The following is a 23,607-nucleotide window of genomic DNA, read 5'->3' as shown; positions in this document are numbered from 1 at the left end:
CTTAGGAGCAAGCCTGAAGTGAGTGGTGCCTAACAACTGTTGGCAAAGAAATTATGTCTTTACTAAGAACTGGTCACCATAAACGTCCCCCCTAGCTGTTACCACGGACACAGCCTTGAAACATGATAACGCAAAGAAAAGCCTTCTTGAGTATCAATATATATATATATATTGCTCTTCAAAGAAACGGTCATTTCAATTTAAACGAGGTTATTTTTTCTTTTACTTTCACCAGAATAAGCAACAATCAAACTAATGTAGATTTGAGTGCAAAGTTCATTCTTTACAATATTATTAAATCATGGACAAACCAACAAGGACTCTATTTTCTCTGGGAAAATAACAAGCGACCATCACGTTACAAAGGCCATACAACAAGAATGGTCAGAATTAATGCTTCCCACTCGGCTTTTGTTGCAGAAGATATTATAGCGTCGGATGTGGCTTAAGCAATCTCTTGGCTCCAGAAATCCCTCATGCCAGCTCCATGGTGCAAGTCATCATGGCCAGGAAATCATCCATGTCTACAAATCCATCACCATTCTTGTCTACGTGCTTTATCATTCTCCTGCAGTCGTCCAAGGTGTGATTCTCCCCAAGTTTCTCCAACATATTCTGTAATTCCTCTGCACTGATTCGCCCATCCTTATCTTGATCAAACATCCAAAACGCACATTTGATCTCACGAGTCCTTATGCCCTTCTTGTGCACTTGCATAAACTCATTAAAATCTATGAACCCATCTTGTCGAGGTCAGCAACCTCAATCATTCGCTTTGCCTCACAGGCTGCATTCGCTTTCCCAAGCTTCTCCAGTAATGACTTAAGATTGTTCTCAGAAATCTTGTCACTTTTTTCTGATATTTTGTCAAACACCTGCTTCATCTCCTCGACATTGGGTTTGAAGAAGAGGCCCAGATCAGAGACTTGCCTGTCCTTGATTGAGAGCCACTTCACGGGCTTCAAAGGGAGTCTCCTGGATAAGCTAAACTGAAAATTTAGAATTCTTAATTTTGACATCGTCTGTGGAATTGGATGATGCAAAAAGGTCACATACAAATGAGCACCCTGAGATGCAGCCTTGAGAATTTGGCTGCTCAAAATTTATAGAATGTTATCTACCAGGTGACTTTGCGCCTGGCTAGAGATTCTCCATGGATGCATATAGTTTTGGAATTCTTATTCCACAGACTAGGCAAAGGGATGACATGTTTCCTTCAAACTCAAAATCTGAATATTCTTTAGCTCATCACCGACCAAGAAAAGGAATAAAAGATAGATTGTGGGGACATTAAAAGACAAGCATAAGAATCTTGAATACTGTTCACAGGTTGGAAGCATTCTTTACTTGCACAATTCTCTGCCACTAGATATCAAAAAAGCAGGGTTGAGGAAGAACAGAAATTGCACGATTTATCAAGATTCAGGATACGCGTTCCAAGCTTATTGTAATCATCTGGATCATCATTTCAGCGTGTAAAATTGTAGAAAATTTCATATATGCTTGCATTTAAAACTAAAACAGCAGCAGAATAATTTCAACTGCCTGAATCAATAGGACTAAAGCAAAATTAAAAAAAAAAAAAATACTTTTCCATTCATTTATGAAGAACCATAAAGATCATGGATCAAAATTTACTCATCCAAGGGAACAGATTAAAACTGCATGTGAAAGCATCTGAACATATCAAGGGGGTTTTCCATTGTCTAGATCCTCCATCACATCAATGTCCTTGCGGGCTGTCATTTTCTGAACATATCCTAAACAGAAAACAGAAAAACATAAGAAATTTTTGCATCAAACTGTTGGTCAGCATTAAGAATGTAGGCATGTATTTAATTCTCATAACAGATGACTGAACTATACAAAACAAGGAAAGATCAAAAGTCCAAATGTAGCCACCCAGAAAGCAAAAACTGTGTTCCAACTACTAACACCATATGTTTAAATTTAAAGGAAATAGATGAACCACTATTGCACCTTCTAACTACAACAGAGGGATCCCATTAATCAGGAAAAAGAAAATGCAGCTTTTGTTAAAAAAAAAAAAAGATGGGAAATAATAACAAAATCAAAAATTGCACACTAAACCAGAAGATGGTCATTCTTAAATAAGATTAAAGCAGTCCTCAAAGGAATAATTTATCCCCCACGAAACATATCCATTTTCAAAGGAAATTCCCAAATACTGAAATTCAGCGTGAACATAGTTTTACTTTTCTCTGCAACTCCATCATTTGTATGTATCAGCATCTGTGCTGCTGATCACGATCAGTGAGAGCATCCCTTCCAGTCCAAATAACACAACTCAATCATAGTGGACCATGGTTAAGCATAAACACAAACAAGAGGGTCTAAATCAGGTGTACCTGGTGGTCAAAACAAGTGGGAGAAAGAAAAAGAGCTACAAAAATGATAAAACTAATTTTGTTTCATACTTCATATTATTTTCTATTGTAAAATTTAAAATACTAGATATAATATTCATTAAGGTGTTTCGGCTTCTATAGAAAATTGACAGTGATTGTTTGTTGTTAATTGTTAAGTTTTTACTGATCAACTAATTTGCAATGAGACTTAAAATGTTTCAACCATTCCTCTGATGTGTATATAACAAATAGATACCAGTCAGTTAGTGATGCTTTCATAAATCTATGCTCCTATATAATTTTTTCGGTATTTATAAAGCAGGGTTGTTACTGTAAAGCACAATATACTCCTGTATAATTGGAAATATGGAGAGATGCTTCACCACCACCAGGCTCCATCCACCATGGAGTGCAACACTATTTTTTTTTCAAAGTATGGAATGCAACACTATTGACTCCACAGTTAATTTTTTTACTCAACTTCTCCCTCTTTTTTCCAGAGAATCCAACCCAAAGCTCTCTCTCTCTCTCTCTCTCTCTCTCTCTATATATATATATATATATATATATATATATATATATGCGTATTTGTGTGTGTCAGGTGGGTGGTGGTGGTGCTGTTTCCAGCTCTATTACCTCAACAGTTAATGCTCTCTCTCTCTCTCTCTCTCTCTCTGTTTTTTTCACTCAACTTCTCCCTCTCTTTTCCAAGGGAGTCCACCCCAAAAAAAAAAAAAAAAAAAAAAGGAGAATCAAGCCCTTTTGACTTTTTCCTTGAAAGGCATGCTGAGCATGAGTATGGCACAAGCTCAATACTAGTAAAACGTGACTCAAAGTATCTAATAGGCTCAATTCTACCAATCTTTAAAATCTAAATGCCGGTGTTGCTATCATGGCTCAAGACACTCTTTTGGTCCCAGAACTTTCCTCCTGGAGCAAAACTATAAGCTTAATCTAATGCTTTGTTGAGCCTTTATCTTAGCTCATAACAGGGTTCCGGTTTTCTAACCAAAAATAATCTTTAAAATCTAGATTGAAGTTAATATTACAAGTGTTATGCATATCTACACTACTATATACCGTCAAAAGCCCAACTGCTTTTCATCCATTTGACCACAAACATCATATGTCCATGTGCAATCCAGCTGCATAAAACAAAATAGAACATGCTACCAATGACAGGAAACTCCATAATTTTTTTGCCCAAAAAATGCAGATGAGTTAATCTGTCTCTGGTATAATATGCTTTCCTCTTTATCCATTGTTAATGTCTACAAGCAAGAAAGATGAAAAAGGGTGGGTTTTCAATCCTATCCAAGTCCTTCCCTGACTTCCTTGCTTTTAACTACAATGATTCAACCAAAAGAGACAAAAGACATATCAGTCACCTTACCATCACTCCCTATAGAAAACTTGGATCTCTATGAAGATTTAAAAGACCTTACTTGTGTACCATGTGTTGAGCTGGTTCCCATATCCATGAGCTAAAGAGCCATCAAAAACTTCAGTCCTAAAATAGGCATTTGATAAGTGGTCTTTGCATGTTGTTCGATCCCTTGTACAAATATTAAAAGAAACAACCAAAAGGTATAGTGCCTTGAACATATCAACAACTTCACAGAAATGGTAGAATCACATTTGAGAAGGCCTGGCATTAGACCTATCCTTCAAAGACAGGAACCACCAGCCATGATTAACCAAGTCATGTTTTACTAGTTTCCTCTCTCTCTTCTCCCTCTTGTTTCATCTACTTCAAGGTCTCACATGGGAAAGGTGATAGAGAAGGAAAAATGAATAAGAGAGAAGAGATTCAGGAAAGGAAGATGGGTGAGGATTGATTGATGCTATTCGCAAGTAGAACAAACTGTACGGCATCAAAAAGAATGCAAGTTTTTACTTTTTGTCTTTTTCTAGTCAGATTTTCTACCCTAGGTCATTGGACGTCACTCCATCCTGACTCTTATTAGAACCTTGGTCACATCATTTGCATGTTTTGTAAAGTGGTACATTTGCAAGGTTAAAGGATATGATACAATTAGATGTGGCAAAAAAAACTAACCTGATCAACCCTTTGACCGACCTAACTTGCTTGGGCCTGTTACCACTCAGCTTGGGTCAGCTACTTATGACCCACATTTTAAAAAGGCTGGCATGTAGCTTCGACCCATTCAAGTCTCGATATGAAAGTTTCCCTGGGCTAGGTTCAGACTGTGTCAGGCCTTTCATATTAGGTCAAGAGAGCCAAACAGGCCCTTTTTTAGGCATGGTTGGATACCTTGTTGTTTGTTCTCTGGTTCTGTTTCAGAACACTGGGAGTCGAGTAAAACAGACACTTTGGGTCAGGTCATGTGGGTTAGGTTGGCTTAGAAAAAAAAAGATTAAGCTACAGGTCAATTAGGTGGGAAGCAGGTCATAGAAATTGACCCATAGGAAGTTCCAATAGAAAAGTCTCTTAACATTATGTTGGGACCAATCAGGAACATGTCAGTACTGCAAATACTTTTCTAGCTAAATCTATCCTGAATCAAATCCAATTCAACCCATTGTCAACCTCATTCAGGATTCTCTTTCAAGAAAATCAGCAAAGGCAGGTCTCACTCTATTAGTTTGACAATATGTTTAATTTCTACATGGATATACCATGATATCTTAAATCATAATATATCTTAAATTTAATTTCATATTCAGGTGTTAGAAGTAATTTGTGGGTTCAAGAAGAACCATCTTTACTTCGAGAAAAACTCATGAAGACATAAAAATCAGTGAGAATCAGGTTTTTTATTTTTTTATTTTATTTTTTTCTTAGATTATGAAAAGGTATGATACTGATAAATACTGGTTAACTACAGAACCTTGCTTTTGTACTTATGTTTATCAAGCATTCTGATAGAAGAATTCCCTTTTCAAAACTACTTCTCATTCCGAGACTTTGATTTCATAATAAAGAAATGCAAAGGCGCTTATTGAGATATTTTGCCTCTTTTTTTTTTCAATCTTTAATTTAGTTTTAGCTTCATCTTCTTGTATCATCGTATTTTTAGGTTTTGTCTCAATACAAATAGATGAATTTAAAAGAATTCATCCATTGACTTAATCAAGGTTGACTGATTCTGATTCATAGTTTTACAGGATCAAAATTCAAATGAGGAAAATTTGATCATGATGAAGCATTACTCATTGTAGAATAATGAAGGGCTGGATCATCACAAGAACCTGAGCAGTTCAATACCATATTTTTAAAAAATTCTCTTATATGAGTTATGACACACTTTTGTTTGCATACTCATTTTTCTAAAATTAATCAAGTCGGGGTTTTCCTTTCCAGCCTATGTTAGAAGTCGTTTTCATAGTCCAAGAATTTATCTGCCTGTGCTTTCTCATACATATCCTGCTACAAAAATTATATAATTTAACAATTTTATTTTTTTAAAAAAATTGCTCTCTGCGAGATATCATCACTAATATCACTTAATGCTTCCATGCAATCCATGTGTATTAACTAGTCCGATGTTAATACATGTCAAGCAGGTTACTTCAAGTTGGACATCAGAGTCCACATAACACTTGTGGATCCCAACTTTATAAGCAAGGTGCACGTGAAAAAGAAAAATAACATATGGTAATAGGAAACTTTGTCCATCCTAATTAGGGTTAGCGTACAAGGCAAATATAATTACAACAACAACAACAAAGAAGAAGGGATGCTTTCCATAGGACTTCATTCCAACAGTTTGGCCTCTACTTGGTGCTTGTGTTCAAGAGTTTTGAGTTTGTCTCAATATGGTGGCATTCCCAGTCTCCCACCATTATTCTTACAAATAAAGAATAGGAAGCTTATCATGGCCAGTCCAATGTGCCTTTTTCATTTTGCAACATATTTCTTGCGATAACCTTGTTTTCACTTGGCAGGAAAATTTTTATATAGCTGCATAGAGGCTCCATCAATGGCATATAAAGGTGATTGTACAAGTTTCTCAAAGTTCTGTTTGAGCCTTACCATCAAAAACGGCCAAAGTTTATATTCTGATCCAATATCTGATACAGAGTCCCACTTTGTGAAAATAAGCAAGGTACCAGATCACTTCACTTGAAGGATCGACATCTTTAGATTATGTTTGCCCATTAGATTAGCAGCAGCAAAGGATGTCGACTATGTACTTGATCAAATTGCGCATACTATTTATAGTAGCCACATGAGATTGTGTTTTCCTAAACTACGCAATCCTTGTGCCATAAGATACATTGGTTTTCTTGCTCATTACTCAGGTCCATGAATGCAAGACTACAAAACAAACAGCTTTAGTCTATAGTCTTTTCCCAACAAAAGAATTGACAAACGAGAGACAGCGAGGTGGGGAGTGGTCTTGTGTTTTCAAGTCAAATCATAAGAAAAGGAAGGGGAACATCCGAGGAGAAAACAAGGACCCAGGTCTAGGAACAGACAAACAATATAAGGTCAAAGGATAAGGTTATTTGTTTATGCAACTCAAAACATGAGAAAAGGAAGCAAAAAATCCAGTTGGTGAGGAGAAGACAGCGGAACTGGGGACCAGGAACAGACAAACAATACAAGGTCCAACGACAAGGTTATTTGTTTACCATGGCAAGAGCTTCCTCTCAACTCCATTTTTTTTCAAATTTCAACTACTGTTATTAATGAACCCAGCAATCTTGTGATTATCAAATACCACATGGGAGATGGAAGTCTGGCTTTTTCAGAAAATTATGACCAAAAAGAAGCCATAACTGAGGATTTCACTGCTCAAGGTGGCTATGGAAGTTAACAAATCCAGTATACACATATATAAGCCCCACTGCAAACTGGTTAGAGAAAGCGATAAGGGACTGGTTCTTGTTAATAGAAAATCCATTCATGCTGTTTGTAGTAAATTAGTTGCAGCTGGTCAGAGAATCCATTCAAGCAGTTTGATCTTTACATAGCAGTCTTACCATGAGTGTGTTAAAGAAAAACTATGGTTGTTAGGGCTGTGAAAGAGAAGCTTCTATTTGTTTGCTTTAAAATAACTAAAATATTGTGGCTACAATCCTAAGCATTACCTTAATCAAGATGAATTGTGTCCATAATTGTGAAAACAAACAATAATCCTAAACCCAAGCAGCAAATGCTAATGAAAGAAGATATCATCTGAAACTCTAATTTATCAAAGGTATCAAGTCTTCCAATCATATGATATGACTGTTGGCTCTTTTGTTTCCAAGTAACTTCCTCTCAAATGAAGCATCAACTGCCAGGTTTGCTCCAAATGCTTGAACCATCCATCTAGCCATACGTAGAACCTGTCAACATAGAACCTGTCAACATGCTTTACCTTCTTCTTCCTTAGGCCCCGTTTGGTATTACTATAGATAGCAGAGCTTTTGCCTGTAGAGCTTTGAAAAAATAGAGTTTTCACTAGTAGAACTATTAATAAAAAGCTGTTTGTGGTCTAGTAACTGCATCTTTGAAGTGTCCGAGAAATTTAATACTTGTTTGGCAACCACACTATAAAAAATGCTTTCGTCTCAAGAAACAACAACAAATAATATTGCATCGTACATTCAATTATCTAATTATTTGTACTATCAAAACTGATTACACATATTTTTAATTTATTATGATATTATTAATGTAATATAATAATTAATAGTGTTATATTATTTATTATTATCATACAATAATATGATATTATTATAATATGGTTATTAAATTATTATAATTGTGATAATAATATAATATCATTATAACATAATATAATTTTTACTATATTATATTATATGTTTATTATATTCTAATTTATTTTAAAGTATTATTAATTTAAAAATTAATTGTTTACATTTTAGTCTAGATCATATAATTATTTTTATGGATGATTACCAACTAATAAAAGAAACAAACTTAGATAATTATGGCAATAAAAGTATTTTAACTAATTTTTCTTTTTAAAGAAACTCATTGTAGGATCTCGTACCCAAGTCTCTCGAGTAAGATTTTGGAAAGCAACTCCTCGACACATCTCAAGTAGAGTTTTTCTTCAAAAGCTCCATATTGCAGCTTGCCTTTGTAGAGTTTTTTCAGCTTTTGAAGAAAGTCGAAAGTTGTTTCAAAATCTTTACCAAACATTCCAAAACTATTCAAAAGAGCTTTTGACTCCACAAGAAATGCTTTTTGGCCCTCCAAAAATAATACTAAACAAGGCCTTATATCAAACAATAAATTGTCTTGTGCTATGATGCAAAGTTCAGGGGTCTAAAAAAATTCCGATAAGCTCCAAACAGGATATGCCATCAACCATTATGCCATAGCTTTTTCTACTCCTCAATTCAAACAATATATTGGGCATGGACAAAAAAAGCTATAGCAGAATTAGGGCAAAATCAGAGGATCAGAATGTTTTTCACCAATTTGATGCAGCCCTAGGCTTACCTCTACATAACAATCAGTTTAAAGGGCCTTTAGCTGAAAATACTATGATTTCAAAGGGATTTCTGGGCATTGTCCAGAAATCCAACAGACAATGAATCCATTCAAGGTGCGAAGAACCTTAGAGTGGAGTTTATAAGAGTTCGATAGCATGGCTAAAGAGTGAAGGACCTTACAACTCTCCTGAATTAACAGCATGCAGTAATTAAGCATCAATATGTGAAAATGTCGACTAAAAAATTCAGCATATACAACAAACACAGCTATATCAGAAAGATAAAACTGAGAAAGCAACAGGTTTTATCAAAAGTTTTCAGCATAAGCAACATAATTTTAGCAAATGATGATAAGAAAACAAAGGAAAGAAAGGAGAACAAAAGGAAGTATAAAGGAGAGAAGTTAACAAATGGGATGGCACCAGATGGCCGTTGGAAAAGAAGATAAAACAACCTGTTTGATTCTAATATTACAATACTCATGGACTACTTTGTTAAAAGAAAAAAGAAAAAAAACATCCAACATGAAAATCCCGAAATTACCGATAAGATTTGCCTGGCCCCATATAAGTGGGAAGGATGGAGGTATCCCTATTTGGACATATGGATACTCAAGAGGAGAAGAGGGAGGACCAAGATTTCAGAAACCGGTATCGAGACCCATATCGGTTCTTGATCGATATGGTATCATACCAGACCGTACCGATGATAAAAAAAATTAAAAAAATCCTACCTAGCAGCATTAAAAAAAAATAAAAAAAAAAGAGAAAACTGGACCGAACCGACCCTGAACCATACTGAACCGATCCAAACCATCCGATTTCGGACGGTTTGGCCTTGAACCATACCAAATCGGCTGATATGGTGTAGTTTAGGGCATATTCTAAAAAATCGACCTGAACCGAACCGGTTCCCCACCAGTACGGTAGCGTACAAGGTATATCGATCAGTTCGGGCATGTACGGAATACCATGGAGAGGATAGTGCACTCTTTTGCTCTTCCACTCTTCCCTTTAGGGAGTGGTCAGGTTAGTTAGGCCCATAACTAATATGTTAAGGCTTATGTGGCTTATCTGATTAAGCCATGCAATATCATTGTCCGGCAAGCCACTAATTTTGGCTTGAGATCATTTAATCCTAGCCCTTGGCTAAACGAACACACTAAAACTGGAAATCAATCAGAGAAAATGACCGAAAATCAACAATCTACCACCAAATCTGTAAGTGATCCACATGCCTCACAGCCCTCCAGTGCATCATTTTGCCTTCTGTTCATGGAAATACATCAAGAAAATTAAAAAACTCTAGCAACAATATCTACCCTCCGAAACACTATCGATGAATACAGTCATCCACGAAAAAGCAAGGGTGGGTGGATCAAATATTTATAAAGATCTGTTTATGCATACTGCTATTCCTATATCATATGGATGATATCCAGGAAGCTTAATTCTGAGCCACTCAAGGTTGGTAATTGCACAACTCTGTTTGAGCAAACTAGTACCAATGGCAATGAAACAAAATTGCAAAGGCTTGTCATTCTAAAACTCCACAGTAGGACAAATCCAAGCATATCTTTTGGTCTGATTATTATTAAATGGGAATTCAATCTCATTAGCTCATAAGAAGTGCAGTTGGCTCCTACTAATTTGAAAGAGCTACATATATGTGATAGATGCAAACACTGGTTATGGATATACAAATCATCTAGAAATAATTCCAATAGATAAGAATTCTATTCCACTTGGGAACCATGAACAATGCCCTCGGCTTAAGCATAAACTGCAAGAGCAAGAACACTAAGAAAAAAAATTAGCAATGGGAGGGGTAAAAAGAAAAAGAAAAAGAGTTAAACTGAATGGATAGGATCCTTTGAATGTGCAGAAGCATTGACGGTAGTTTTCTAACCACACAGAAAACTTGGGCATAAGATGTTATGGTGAAATTTTTAGTTTGAACAATAAACCAAGTGTAAAACATAGTCTGACAAAATAGAAAACAAGTTCCACAAGTTAACACACATCAACTGTCAACTCTACCACCAAGTATTCAAATATATGCCCACTTAAAGACGATATAAAGCAATTGAAAAAATAAATAATAAATAAAAAGATAGAGATTTTACTCTCTTTAGATGTTGCAAGACTAGATGCTTGAACATTACATGCGCTTTACCAACAGGTACCATATCATTGTGGAAAAAGTTAAAGAATTGCACATCTATAAGAGCTAACAAGGATCTCATGGTCGGACGCCAATAGGCATAGCTGAAGAACCCTGTTACATGGCCTAACAAGGGAAGCCCATAAGTTCCATTGTCTGACTAGAAATACCAAAGTATCTTCCAATTTCAAGTGACTAATCCAGGAAAATCATGTAGAAAGATTTTTGATACTGCTAAAGAAACTAGTTTTGAAGACAAAGAAAATATAGAGCATCACTGCATATTGCCATGGTTGATATACCCATAACAGGACAAGGTACAACGAGTACAGGATCCTTCATCAAATGTGTGGACGAGTTATGCACGGGAAAACAAGTGGAGAGGGACTCTGATTGAACCTCATTTTATTGGTAAAAGGAATCAAAGAGGATGCAACAAATTAACTGTATGATGTAACACTAGAAAAAAACCATCCCTATGCTGTTGGAATTCATTTATTTTACAAAGACAAATATGGAATACTCAATTCAGCTATAGACAACAAGACCTTTCCCTCTTTTTCTTCCACTAAAACCACACAATAGCGAAACGGTGCAAGCTTAAAAAAAGCTGTAATTTTTCTTCCATTTTTCCCTGCTTCAGAAGTTTGCATTTCTTTCTCAAAATGTTGGCATTGTTCCCCATAGGTATAGAAGGGCATCTATTACTATGCTAGACAGAAAGAGATTTTATTGAGAAACATGAGAGGAAGGTTTCTCTGCAGATTTTCCCTTCTTCATTAAATATCAAATAGAAAAGGAACCACTTCTTACCAATTCCAAGACAAGGAACACACTTGCAGATTATCTCGCGCCCTCTTTTGTTATAATAGCTAACGAACCCCGTACCCTGGCAACTCCTACACTTGCCCGTCCACTCATACACAACTTCCTTGCAATCCTGCACGAAATTAAAAAAACCATTTGCGAATGAAAACAGAATCATTGAAGAACAAGAAGAGTTTATAAGCATGAAGACGAACCTCAACATTGGGATCGCACTGGAGGCGGCGATCGATCTCCTCAGGCGGGGCCGGGGAGGAGTTGGGATAGGTCATGGGGAGGGGAAGGGCATCGGAATCGTCGACCAAATAGCTCTCCCGGTCGCGGGACCACCACCACCACTTCTTCTTCTTGCCGTTGCCGTTCTTGCTCTCCTCCTTGGCATTGACCCTGATGCCGGGGTCCCGGGGGGAGGCCCTCCCATCGGGCTCCTGTGGCCGCCGTGGTCGGAACCAGTCCGGCGAAGGGGCAGCGTCGGAAGCCTCAGCGGTGGCGCGGCAGCGGAGGAGGGAGAGCTGGGAAGGAAGAGAGCGGGGGGGAGGGTGAGCTTGGGAGGGCCGGGGAGGAGGGGATTGGGGTTGGGAAGAGACATTCTCTAGTTAGGGTTTGGGGAGGGAGGTCATATCCTCCTCCCCCTTTCTTCGCCACTCTGCCTCGCTTGCTGGCTATCCGCGAGAGTTCCTCGACGGGGAAGAGGAGGAAGGAGAAAAATGGCTGCGGTGCCGCGAGATAGGGGCCGCAGATAAAATGGGGCATCGGATCCTTCGCGCTGCAGAAGTGCACCGCAGTAGCGCTGGACGGTTGTTGATTGGTCACGTGGAATTTTTTGATCCGCGTCTTAGACGGTTTGTTTCCCCCTCCCTCTTCGGTTTCCCCGAGTCTCCAAAGTTTGCTCCGAAATTATTATTATTATTATTATTATTATATTATTATTATTATTATTATTATTATTATTATTATTAACAACGAACTGAAAGCTTCCATTAAGCTGAATATACAAGATAGTTCACAAACTCTTACAAACCAGACTAAAAAATTTAAACTCATACAAGCACAATAAAATATTATTAGTTTTGGAATCGGTTCGGCCACCCATGAGAGGTTAGTCCGTTAACGTCATCTAAAACTTAAATATTAGAGAGAGAATATAGTCAGAGGTGCGAAGAAAATTATCAAATAGTTTTTCTTTCTTTTTTCTTATTTTATTTAAATTTTTTTAAAACCAATCACATCAAAAAAAATTCTTTGAATAATATTTAAGTATTTTAAAAAAAAAACAACAATATTGTTTTTTTATTATATTTTGCATCAAAAATATTTGTATTTTAGATTTTTACGTGTGCTTTCCATCATTTTTGCACATACAATCTAAAGTCACAAGTGGGAATATCTTTATGAAAGGATGTGGGACTTGAAGGAATAGTTTATGAGAAGGAACACAAGTACACAAGTATGAAATATTTGATGGCATGCAGAGTTTCAACAGGCTCTTTGCTTCTATTGGAGCTTCTAGTCTGGGTACGTATCTTGGTCTAGATGGTTGTCATTTGAAAGGAAAGTGCAGGGAGTCACAGTAGCTACTATTAGCATTGATAGGAAAAATGGTATATTTTCAGTAGGATGGTGTGCAGACGAGCCAGAGAGTAAAAAGAACTGGACATGATTCTTTGAGGATCTAAAGTAGGCTATAGCCAAACTAGAGAGGTTGGTCTTTCCATCCATTGAAATGCCAGAAAAGGTTAAACTGGCTCTTAATTACCGGGTGTGCTAAACTAGCAAGTTAGCTCGAGGTGGGTGTTACCGGAACCAATATTTTAATTACCGGGTATGATAAAAATGACATGCTCCAACAACATGGCTTTGTAGTTACAATGTATGATAAATTTAAAACCGAACAAGAATACAGCTAGTATGTTTTGCCAATATGATACAAGTCACAACTAAGCAAGAGTTGTCCCAAATGTATCACTCAAATAGCTTTTGCCAACATGTAAAAACTAAACAAAATTATGAAACTCATATTTTCAAAGTATTGAACAACATATCCAATAATTGTTGTGTCATTCTAGGTTGAAATACCAGGTATCAGTACCTTCCATGAAGGCAAAATACATGAGATAATATCTTAACAACTAAAATGTTCAGTAAGTCAACATTAATACATGTCATTACAAAGTCCATATAAGAAGACAAATCCACTGTGCAGATGGAACAAGATACTGTTCTCCAAAAAATAAAATTTCCTCTCTAGCAAGTATATATTTGGTTCTCCAGCAATATTAATCATAACAAGCTGAAACTTCAGATCAACAATAGTATGGCGAGCATCATTAACCCTAGCAAATGAGTTGCTTGTCTCCTCCCTTGAGCATGTAGTTATCAATAATACACTAACAATTCTTAATACTATAGTCATATATGTGTGTGTATGTGTGTGTGTGTGTGTGAGAGAGAGAGAGAGAGAGAGAGAGATTTGGCTACACAAGTGGATCTCCATTCATTTCAATCATCTGATCAAATTATAAGAGCCCTATGTTGATGGTAAGAGTCTCCAAATTACATAATTTTTGATGTGTAAGTAGTGCAAAGGTGATCTATCTAATGACTTAAATCATCGATATGGGACCCTTATTATCTAATCTAAATTTGATAGAATAAAAGCAAACTAAGATTTACTCCTAAATATTACTCGCAATTCTATGCTCGTTGTCAATAGGTAGCATGATTTTTGGTTCCATCATGACAAGGAGACTCCCCTTCTCTCCGTATTGCTTCCTTTTTTTGTTGATAGCCTCAATTATATTTTTGAAAATATACAATTTGCTAAAGTCATCACTTGTTTGAGGTCAGGGCCACCAAATGAATGCCTCTGCCTCTCCCAATTTGCTGAGGATACGAACTTTTTTTGCTAAGCATTCACTCAACAAGTATAAACAATCAAGTTTTTTACTATCTTTGAACTATAATTAGATGTATTCATTATGTTGCGGCCAATCGCCTCGTCGCCCGATCGCCGGGAAGCGTGCACCTGCAAAAGGAAGTCCACACTAACTGGAGGCGGCTCCGGCGGGGATCCTCCGACGGTCAAGTCAGAGAGGTGACTGGGCAACAGTGAAATGCAGACAGAGAGCTCTGAGAAAGAGAGAGAGGGAGAAAGGAGCGAGCCTGCGTATGTGGGAGAGACGGGCGGATCGATCCCTTGCACTGTTGCCTTCCCCGGTTTATATAGTGGAGCACAGTATGGCGCCGTCATTAATGGCGTGGACAAGTGAGGACCTGTCAACTCACTGTGGACTGTCAGAGTCGCCGTGAAAACGTCATGTCACCGTGTGGCCGTCCAATCACCAGGGTTGACCCCGCTCTCGGCGGGACAATGCCCCTAGGTAACTGCGCCGCATGTCCGTGTCAGAGCTGACAACGTCTGGCGGCTGTACGGTGGTTGGAGGAGCCGACCGACCCAAAGTCGGTAGCCAGCTGAGTGGTGTCGGGCCCCTCCATTGGTCGGCGAGTGAGTCGGCCATCAGACTTCCTGGTCGGTCGGCCAGTCGGTCGGTCGATCGGTCGGCCAGTCGGTCGGTCGGCCAGTCGGAGTCGGCGGTCGGTCGGTCGGCCGGTCGGTCAGTCGGTCGGGGTCGGCCAGTCGGTTGGTCGGCCGGTCGGTGTCGGCCAGTCGGTCGGTCGGCCGTCGGAGTCGGCCAGTCGGTCGGTCGGCCAGTCGGAGTCGGCCGTCGGGGTCGGCCGTCGGGGTCGGCCAGTCGGAGTCGTCCGTCGGGGTCGGCCAGTCGGAGTCGGCCGTCGGGGTCGGCCAGTCGGTCGGTCGGCCGTCGGAGTCGGCCAGTCGGAGTCGTCCGTCGGGGTCGGCCAGTCGGAGTCGTCCGTCGGGGTCGGCCAGTCGGTCGGTCGGCCGTCGGAGTCGGCCAGTCGGTCGGTCGGCCAGTCGGCCCCTTCGACCGTAAGTCGGTCGGTGGGGATTCCCCAACACTTGCCCCCCTCCACTCCTGAGCCCGATGTCGTGTTGGCTCGCGTGAACACGTGGGCGACGGCTTCGGACGAAAGGAGTGGTGTTCCGTCTTTTCCTGCCCCGACTCTGGCGATCACATCAACGAACGATCCAATATCGGTCGTCCCGACTGTAGGTCGAGCATGCACGTCGGGTCGGAGGTCGGCCAACCTCCGAACGTTGCTCGTCGACACGATCATTCTGCAGAATCTGATAGTCGAGTAGCATCCGACGTATTCGGATAGGATGACGATGGCAAGTCGAATATCCATTGTCCAGCCCTTGGTCGGACGTATGCGTCGGGATGTATGATAAACGGTGGCAAGCCGAATATCCTTCGATCGGTCATGACCAGATCGGTATGTCGCGAATGCGACTGCGGTCGTCTTGGCATTTTGCCTTTCTTAGTCGAAGCTAAGTCGGCAAGTTAGCCAGCCGCATTAGTCGAAGCCCTTTGCCTTCAGAGGCCGAGGCCGTCGGTTCGGCGATCGGTGATCGAGCTGTAGATTCGGCGATCGACGATCGGCCGTGTCGGTCGGAGCCTTTTGCCTTCAGAGGCCGAGGCCGTCGGTTCGACGATCGGTGATCGAGCCGTTGATTCGGCGATCGACGATCGGCCGTGTCGGTCGGAGCCTTTTGCCTTCAGAGGCTGAGGCCGTCGGTTCGGCGATCGGTGATCGAGCCGTTGATTCGGCGATCGACGATCGGCCGTGTCGGTCGGAGCCTTTTGCCTTCAGAGGCCGAGGCCGTCGGTTCGGCGATCGTGATCGAGCCGTTGATTCGGCGATCGACGATCGGCCGTGTCGGTCGGAGCCTTTTGCCTTCAGAGGCCGAGGCCGTCGGTTCGGCGATCGGTGATCGAGCCGTTGATTCGGCGATCGACGATCGGCCGTGTCGGTCGGAGCCTTTTGCCTTCAGAGGCCGAGACCGTCGGTTCGGCGATCGGTGATCGAGCCGTTGATTCGACGATCGACGATCGGCCGTGTCGGTCGGAGCCTTTTGCCTTCAGAGGCCGAGGCCGTCAGTTCGACGATCAGTGATCGAGCCGTTGATTCGGCGATCGATGATCGGCCGTATCGGTCGGAGCCTTTTGCCTTCAGAGGCCGAGGCCGTCGGTTCGGCGATCGGTGATCGAGCCGTTGATTCGGCGATCGACGATCGGCCGTGTCGGTCGGAGCCTTTTGCCTTCAGAGGCCGAGGCCGTCGGTTCGGCGATCGGTGATCGAGCTGTTGATTCGGCGATCGACGATCGGTCGTGTCGGTCGGAGCCTTTTGCCTTCAGAGGTCGAGGCCGTCGGTTCGGCGATCGGTGATCGAGCCGTTGATTCGGCGATCGACGATCGGCCGTGTCGGTCGGAGCCTTTTGCCTTCAGAGGTCGAGGACGTCAGTTTGGCGATCGGTGATCGAGCCGTTGATTCGGCGATCGACGATCGGCCGTGTCGGTCGGAGCCTTTTGCCTTCAGAGGCTGAGGCCGTCGCAGGTATTCTTCCCCCTCGATCTCCATTAGGATCTGCGCACGAGGAGCGGAGAGAGGAGTGTAGGAGTCATACCAGGGGCGTGTCAGCCTTGGAGTCTGCTGTCGGGGTGACTTTTGGATACGTCGGGGTGGCGAGACCCGACTATCGGTCGGGGGCCTGCTGGGTTCAGCATGGGCCCGACCTTTCTTCCATTTTTCTTTTCAGCCCGTGCCTTAAGTCAGGCGCCGGTCGGAAGCTCCTTCGTCTGAGCGTATGTACTTGTACGCGCGCTCCAGCAATTCGGCGTATGTTCGGGGGAGGGTTTTGTCCAGGGAGTAGGTGAATCGGGACGCCCTCAGGCCCCGCTTTATGGCTGAGACAGCCATGTCTTCGTTGAGGTCCCGGACCTCGAGCGTGGCCGCGTTGAATCACGCCACGAAGTGTCGGAGCGTCTCGTTTTCCCCCTGCTTGAGGGAGAAAAGGCTGTCCGACGTTCGCGGCGGCTTTCGGCTGGTGCTGAAATGGGCCACGAACGAGTGCTCGAGCTGCCCGAAGGAATGGATACTTCCCGATCGGAGATAGGAGTACCAGGCCCTGGCAGCCTTGCGAAGTGTGGCGGGGAAGCCGATGCAAAAAAGAGCGTCGGTTGCCCTTGAATCGTCATGAGAGCTTTATAGCTCTCGAGGTGGTCGACTGGGTCGGTGGAGCCGTCGTATGGCTCCACGTTCGGCATTTTGAACCGACTGGGAATCGGCTCGTCGAGGACCAGTCGGGAGAGAGGTTGGGCGGTCTGGAAGTCGACGTCGTTCGAAGACTTCTGGCCGTCCATCTGCAACTGGGCGAGTCGGCGGTTGATTTCCTCGAACCGTCGCTCGTAGTCGTCCGCTCGTCGATGCTGGGAGACCCCAGGAGTGGAGTCTCCGGAGGATTCCGAGAGGGAGGCCGACGGTGTACGCGGCCGCTTCTCCTTCCTTGCCGTTCCAACGGGGAGGGAGAGGGCCGCTGGGACCGTCGGTCGTCGCGCCGTAGTCGTCCCTCCTCCTCTCCGCGGGAGCGCTGTTGGGAGCACTCGCATGGAGGTGACAGGGATCGACGCGGTCGTCGGCGGCTGCTTTTGGAGGGCATAGGTCGGGCCGCCGGTTGCTGCTGGAGGCTTTTGACTGCGTCGGTCAGTACGGTCATCTGCCGTACGATGGCCGCAATCTGGGCCTCCGTGGTCACCGCGGGGCGCGGAGAGCTAGGCTCCACCGTCGGTGGGGGCGGGGAGGCCTCTTCCCGACGGGAAGAGCGCCTGGCCGACCCGGTGACTCTCGATCGTTGAGCTCTTGTCTTTGTCATGCTGTTTCCCTACCTGGCGCGCCAATCTGTTGCGGCCAATCGCCTCGTCGCCCGATCGCCGGGAAGCGTGCACCTGCAAAAGGAAGTCCGCACTGACCAGAGGCGGCTCCGGCGGGGACCCTCCGACGGTCAAGTCAGAGAGGTGACTGGGCAACAGTGAAATGCAGACAGAGAGCTCTGAGAAGGAGAGGGAGAGGGAGAGAGAGGAGCGAGCTTGCGTATGTGGAAGAGACGGGCGGATCGATCCCTTGCACTATTGCCTTCCCCGGTATATATAGAGGAGCACGATATGGCGCCATCATTAATGGCGCGGACAAGTGAGGAACTGTCAACTCACTGTAGGCTGTCAGAGCCGCCGTGAAAATGTCATGTAGCCGTCTAATCACCATGGTTGACCCGGCTTTCGGTGGGACAATGCCCTAGGCAACTGTGCCGCATGTCCGTGTCAGAGCTGACAACGTCTGGCGGCCGTACGGCGGTTGGTGGAGTCGGCCGACCCAGGGTCGGTGGCCAGCAGAGTGGCGTCGGACTCCTCCGTCGGTCGGCGAGCTTCATGTGGGTCGACTACCGGACCTCTGGGTTTAGTCGGTCGGGAATGGACCGTGGAATGGCCGCAGTTAGCCGCTGATGGCGTCCGTCGGCCTGTCGCCCGACTTACGATCGGCCAGTCAGAGTCGTCCGTCGGGCCGTTGGTTAGTCGGTCGGGCCGCCAGCCGGTCGGGCCTCCGATAGTCGGTCGGTCGGTCGGGCCGCCAGCCGGTCGGCCCTCCGATAGTCGGTCGGTCGGTCGGGCCGCCAGCCGATCGGGCCCTCCGATAGTCGTCGGTCGGTCGGGCCGCCAGCCGGTCGGGCCCTCCAAAAGTCCATCATCTTCAGGTTCGGATTGCCGCACACCATCATCACCGACAACGGACGGCAATTCGACAACCAAGACTTCAAGGACTTCTGCGCCAGGTTCCACATCCGTCATCGACTAACTTCAGTCGGGCACCCACAGTCCAACGGTGAGGTTGAGGTGACGAACCGAACCTTGCTCCATGGACTCAAGACCCGACTGAACGAAGCCAAAGATCTCTGGGTCGACGAGCTGGGCTCCGTCCTATGGGCTTACCGAACGACCCCCGCGTCCCAACCGGAGAGTCGCCGTTCTGTTTGGCCTACGGGACAGAAGCCATGATCCCGCTCGAGATTGGCCTGCCATCTTCAAGGGTCGAGCAGTACCACGAGCCGGACAACTTCGAAAGTCGGAGGGCCGACCTAGACCTTCTCCCCGAACTGCGAAATGAGGCTCAAATCCGAATGGCCTCATACCGACAGAGGGTCGCCCGGTACTACAACGCCAAGGTCAGACCAAAGCTCTTCAGGCCTGGCGACCTAGTCTTGAGGAAGGCGGAGGTGTCGAAGCCCTTGGACCAAGGGAAGATGGCTCCCAACTGGGAAGGACCCTACAAGGTTGCTGACACCTTCGGGCCGAGAGCCTATCGGCTGGAAACCCTTGAGGGAAAAACCATTCCCCGGACTTGGAACGCCGACAACTTGAAGCTGTATTACCAGAGAATTCTGTAATTCAATCATCGGAATACAAGTTCAGTTTGAAAAATCGGAGTTCTAATTCTTCGACTACTGATCGGCGCTTAGCCCGACGCATCGACGCGGACCTGGCACCGACGACACATCGGCCCCATACACGGACCGACGCATCTACGATGACGGAAGTTCATACTCCTTCTACGGTCGAATTTCGGGCAGAATCCATCGGCCGACTGGCCGATCGGGCCCCGACCGAAGAAAGGCTAAAAGCCCACGCGGCTATTGCCGCGACTTCCGACCAGGCTACGGCCGGTCGAGGGATATTCGGCTTACCACCGTCTATCATATGACACGACCTTAGTCGCACCCACTACTCGCCGACCGACCTACGGCCGGCTGAACGACACTCGGCTTGCCACCGTCTGTCAAAAGACACGAAACCCGACGCAAGAGCATGGGGACCCGACTTACTATCATACCCCCGACAATGCGCCGGATGATGACCGACTAAGTGCATCTACGGAGGTCCGGCCGCCGAACCTTCACTAGGTTCGGTCGGCTCCCTACTTGACAGATGCGCCCGAACGGCGACTACAATTTTTGGAAACCGACCTAAAGTCGGGACACAAGCTACTTCGGAGCTGTGCAAGCCGGTTAAGTCCTACCGACTTACCCGAGTCGGCGACTTCTCTAAGTTGACGACTAGGGTTCGACATTACAGCGATAAGAAGCATTACAATAAGAAGCAAAAGAGAAGACAACTTCATTCATTGATCAAAAAACATTACAAAGTCGGGCCGAAGCCCGATTACATGTATTTTCAAAAAAAGACAAAAATAAAGATGGTCGGCAAGGCCGATCACCCGTCCTGATCGATCTCTTCGACCGACGGCGGATCGGGGATGATCGGCGTCTCGGCCATAAGCAACGATTGATCGGCCGCCGAGAGATGGGCTTCGGTCGATAAAGGAACTTCGGTCGGCACCTGCTCCGGGACGGCTTCCTCCACCACGATGACGCCTCCCGACGGCTGGTCGGCCATCTCTTCCGTTCCTTCTCCTTCGGCTCTTCCTCGGCGAACGGCGGGATGACTCGGCTGACGTCCACTCCGGGTACAAGGCGTGGACGGCATCCCGACCATCCTCGAACCCGACCCGGTAGGAGGCGAAGCCCGACTCGAGCATCTCCTCCTTGTACCGGTCGGAGGCCCGGAAGTCCTTAACCGCACGATCGGCCGACTCCCTCGCCGACCGTGCCTCGTCCTCAGTATGGGCCAGCTCCTCCCTCGCCAACTCTGCCTCGGCCCTGGCAATTTCGGCGTCGATTTGGGCGATGGACAAATCCTCTTCGGTTCCGCGAGCTTCCCCAGGCTGGCCCGAAGTTGCTCGCGTTCCCCTTGGAGTTCGGAGGTGGCACCGTCCCGTTCGCGTCGAAGACGACGCACGACCCGACCTTTGTGCTTGGCCTCCTTCTTGGCCGACTTTAGTTCGGCCATAAGCCGGGAGACCTCGTCCGTCAACTTGGCCTCCCGGTCGACCGACTCCTGCAGTTGGTCGACCAGCCTCCTCTTCGACCTCGGCCGCCGCCGACCTTTCCTTGAAGGGCCCGACGTCGCCGACCTCGGTATCCGGCCTCCAACTCGGACATGGTGAAGATCAGCTGCCGACGGAAAAAACTTTGTCAGAATTATGTGGCAAGCAAAAATTTTTCTAAGAAAAAAGGTGACGCGAAGCTTACCTCCACCATTGTCGGGTAGAACCGCGACAGCATTTCGGTCACTTGCCGAGACCGCAACGACTGAACGTCGGTAGGGAGGAGGATCCCCTGGCACAACCTCCTCGCAAGGTTGTGTCGGCCAAGGCCGACGCACCCTCAGGGTAGTATGCGCTGGGGGCATTGATCTCTCCTCCTCCGAGGGCTCCATCGGGGCTTCCCCCGATCAGCTGCCCCGACCGACGGGGCTGGCAGCGATGGGACGCTGGAGTTCGACCCGGCGCCCCCCGTTGCGCCAGCGGACACCTCCGGACGATGTTTGGCTTCCCAAACGACATCCGGCTCCACCCGGCGGCGAAACCGCCGACACTCCTTCGGCCACTTCCTCGGTCGGCCTCTCCTCGACTCGGACGGTCGGAGCGCGAGGGCTATGATCGGCTCCGACCCTCGATCGCCGACGCTTCCACGGTCGGCGGACTGGGCTGGTCTCTTGGAAGGGCCGAAGGCCTGCCCCCGGCGCTGGCCTCTTCCTCGCGGCGGCAAATTGGCGAATTTCGGCATCGGTCGGCCTCATCCTCGCGGTCCCTGCAAAACGACCAGTGTCCAAAGGCCGGACCAGAACTACCCTAAAGCCGAACAAAAAGAAAAGCTAGGGGATCGGCGATACCTATTCGGGGACCAGACTCAGGCCGGCATCATAGAGAGCTTGCTCAGTAACAAGCTCCCTCTGCTTCGGGACCGACATATCTTTTGAGTCGGTGGAAGTCCTCCCGATCGTCCACGTCGACCCGACTGTTGTCGTTGGCCTCAGTTCGGGGTACACCCCAGCGAGAAGGAAAGCCCCAAGAGGAGGAAGAGGAAACAAAGAAAAACTGGTTCTTCCATCCATGAATGGACGATGGAAGACCGGTTATGAAGGCAAGACCCTTCCGGGGGTTGAAGAGCCACCACCCTCGGCTTTTAGGGTGGGGTCGGAGCACAAAGAAGGCCCGGAAGGGAAACGCGAGGGTTGGTCGGCAAGAGCTGACACCAACAGCGCGAAAGAAATGATTAGCTGACAGAGTTCGGCGCCAGTTGCGCCGGACAGAGTCCGTAGTAATCCAGCAGATTCCGGACGAACTCCGGAATCGAAAGTCGAAGACCCGCACGAAGGTCCTCAACATACAGCGCCAGGTCGCCAGGCGGAGGGTTGTTGACACCGACCGCCGGCCCCTGGGGCGGAGAGCCGAAACTGCTCCGGGATGCGATAGTGCTCCCGAAGCTGATCGACGTTCGGCCCCGAAAGCGAGGAGGCCTCATCTTCCGGAGCCGATCGGGTGTTCGTCGGTCGGGTTCCCCGACCGAGCTCCCTGAGTCGGTTTCCTGGTCATTGTGCAGGGACCGAAAGAAGAGAAAGAAGAGAAGAGAGCAAGAAGGGGAAGGAGGACCACGAACCCGATGGACCCTCCGGAGGTAGAGAAAGCTCTGCCCGCGACGACCGAGAATCGCCCGACAGAGTTTCCCCGCAAATGGCAAATGTAGGTCGAGGTCCGGGAGGTCCTATATATATAGGACCGACCGACGGCCGAGATCCTTCCGCGCCGACCGAAGACCTCCAGATGCGCGATGCGTGGCGCCGCCGGTTGGCCGAGGATTTCGGCGCGCTTCGTCCCGGGACGCCCGCACCGCCCTCATAAAATGCCGGAGCGGACGCCGACCAACCACCATGACACGCGGCGCGCGGGGGTTGGCTCCGCAGTCGGCCGCCCGCCGGTCACGTTCCCGATGGGACGCTCCACCCGCGATCGGCGCCGATC

At 45.9% G+C, this 23,607-nt stretch overlaps 2 protein-coding genes across 2 annotated transcripts in view; both read right to left on the bottom strand.

Annotated features, from left to right (window-relative positions):
• Positions 1–330: 330 nt before the first annotated feature.
• LOC105060879 (calmodulin-like protein 30) lies at positions 331–1,151 on the bottom strand. The gene is given in 2 exon segments (XM_010944733.3): positions 331–746; positions 749–1,151. Coding segments are annotated over 2 exon segments (543 nt in total). The 5' UTR covers positions 1,020–1,151; the 3' UTR covers positions 331–474.
• A 423-nt stretch (positions 1,152–1,574) lies between these two features.
• Positions 1,575–23,607, bottom strand: part of LOC105060880 (uncharacterized) — a 22,694-nt gene continuing 661 nt past the window's right edge. The window contains exons 3-5 of the mRNA XM_073247760.1: positions 11,972–12,372; positions 11,763–11,889; positions 1,575–1,760 (exon numbers count right to left, since the gene is read on the bottom strand). Coding sequence (XP_073103861.1) covers positions 1,687–1,760; positions 11,763–11,889; positions 11,972–12,372 — 602 coding nt within the window. The 3' untranslated portion in view covers positions 1,575–1,686. The remainder of the gene's footprint in view (positions 1,761–11,762; positions 11,890–11,971; positions 12,373–23,607) is intronic.

Source organism: Elaeis guineensis, chromosome 13 (assembly GCF_000442705.2).
Source record: "Elaeis guineensis isolate ETL-2024a chromosome 13, EG11, whole genome shotgun sequence".
Classification (NCBI taxonomy): domain Eukaryota; kingdom Viridiplantae; phylum Streptophyta; class Magnoliopsida; order Arecales; family Arecaceae; genus Elaeis; species Elaeis guineensis.
This window is presented reverse-complemented; position numbering and strand designations above follow the sequence as displayed.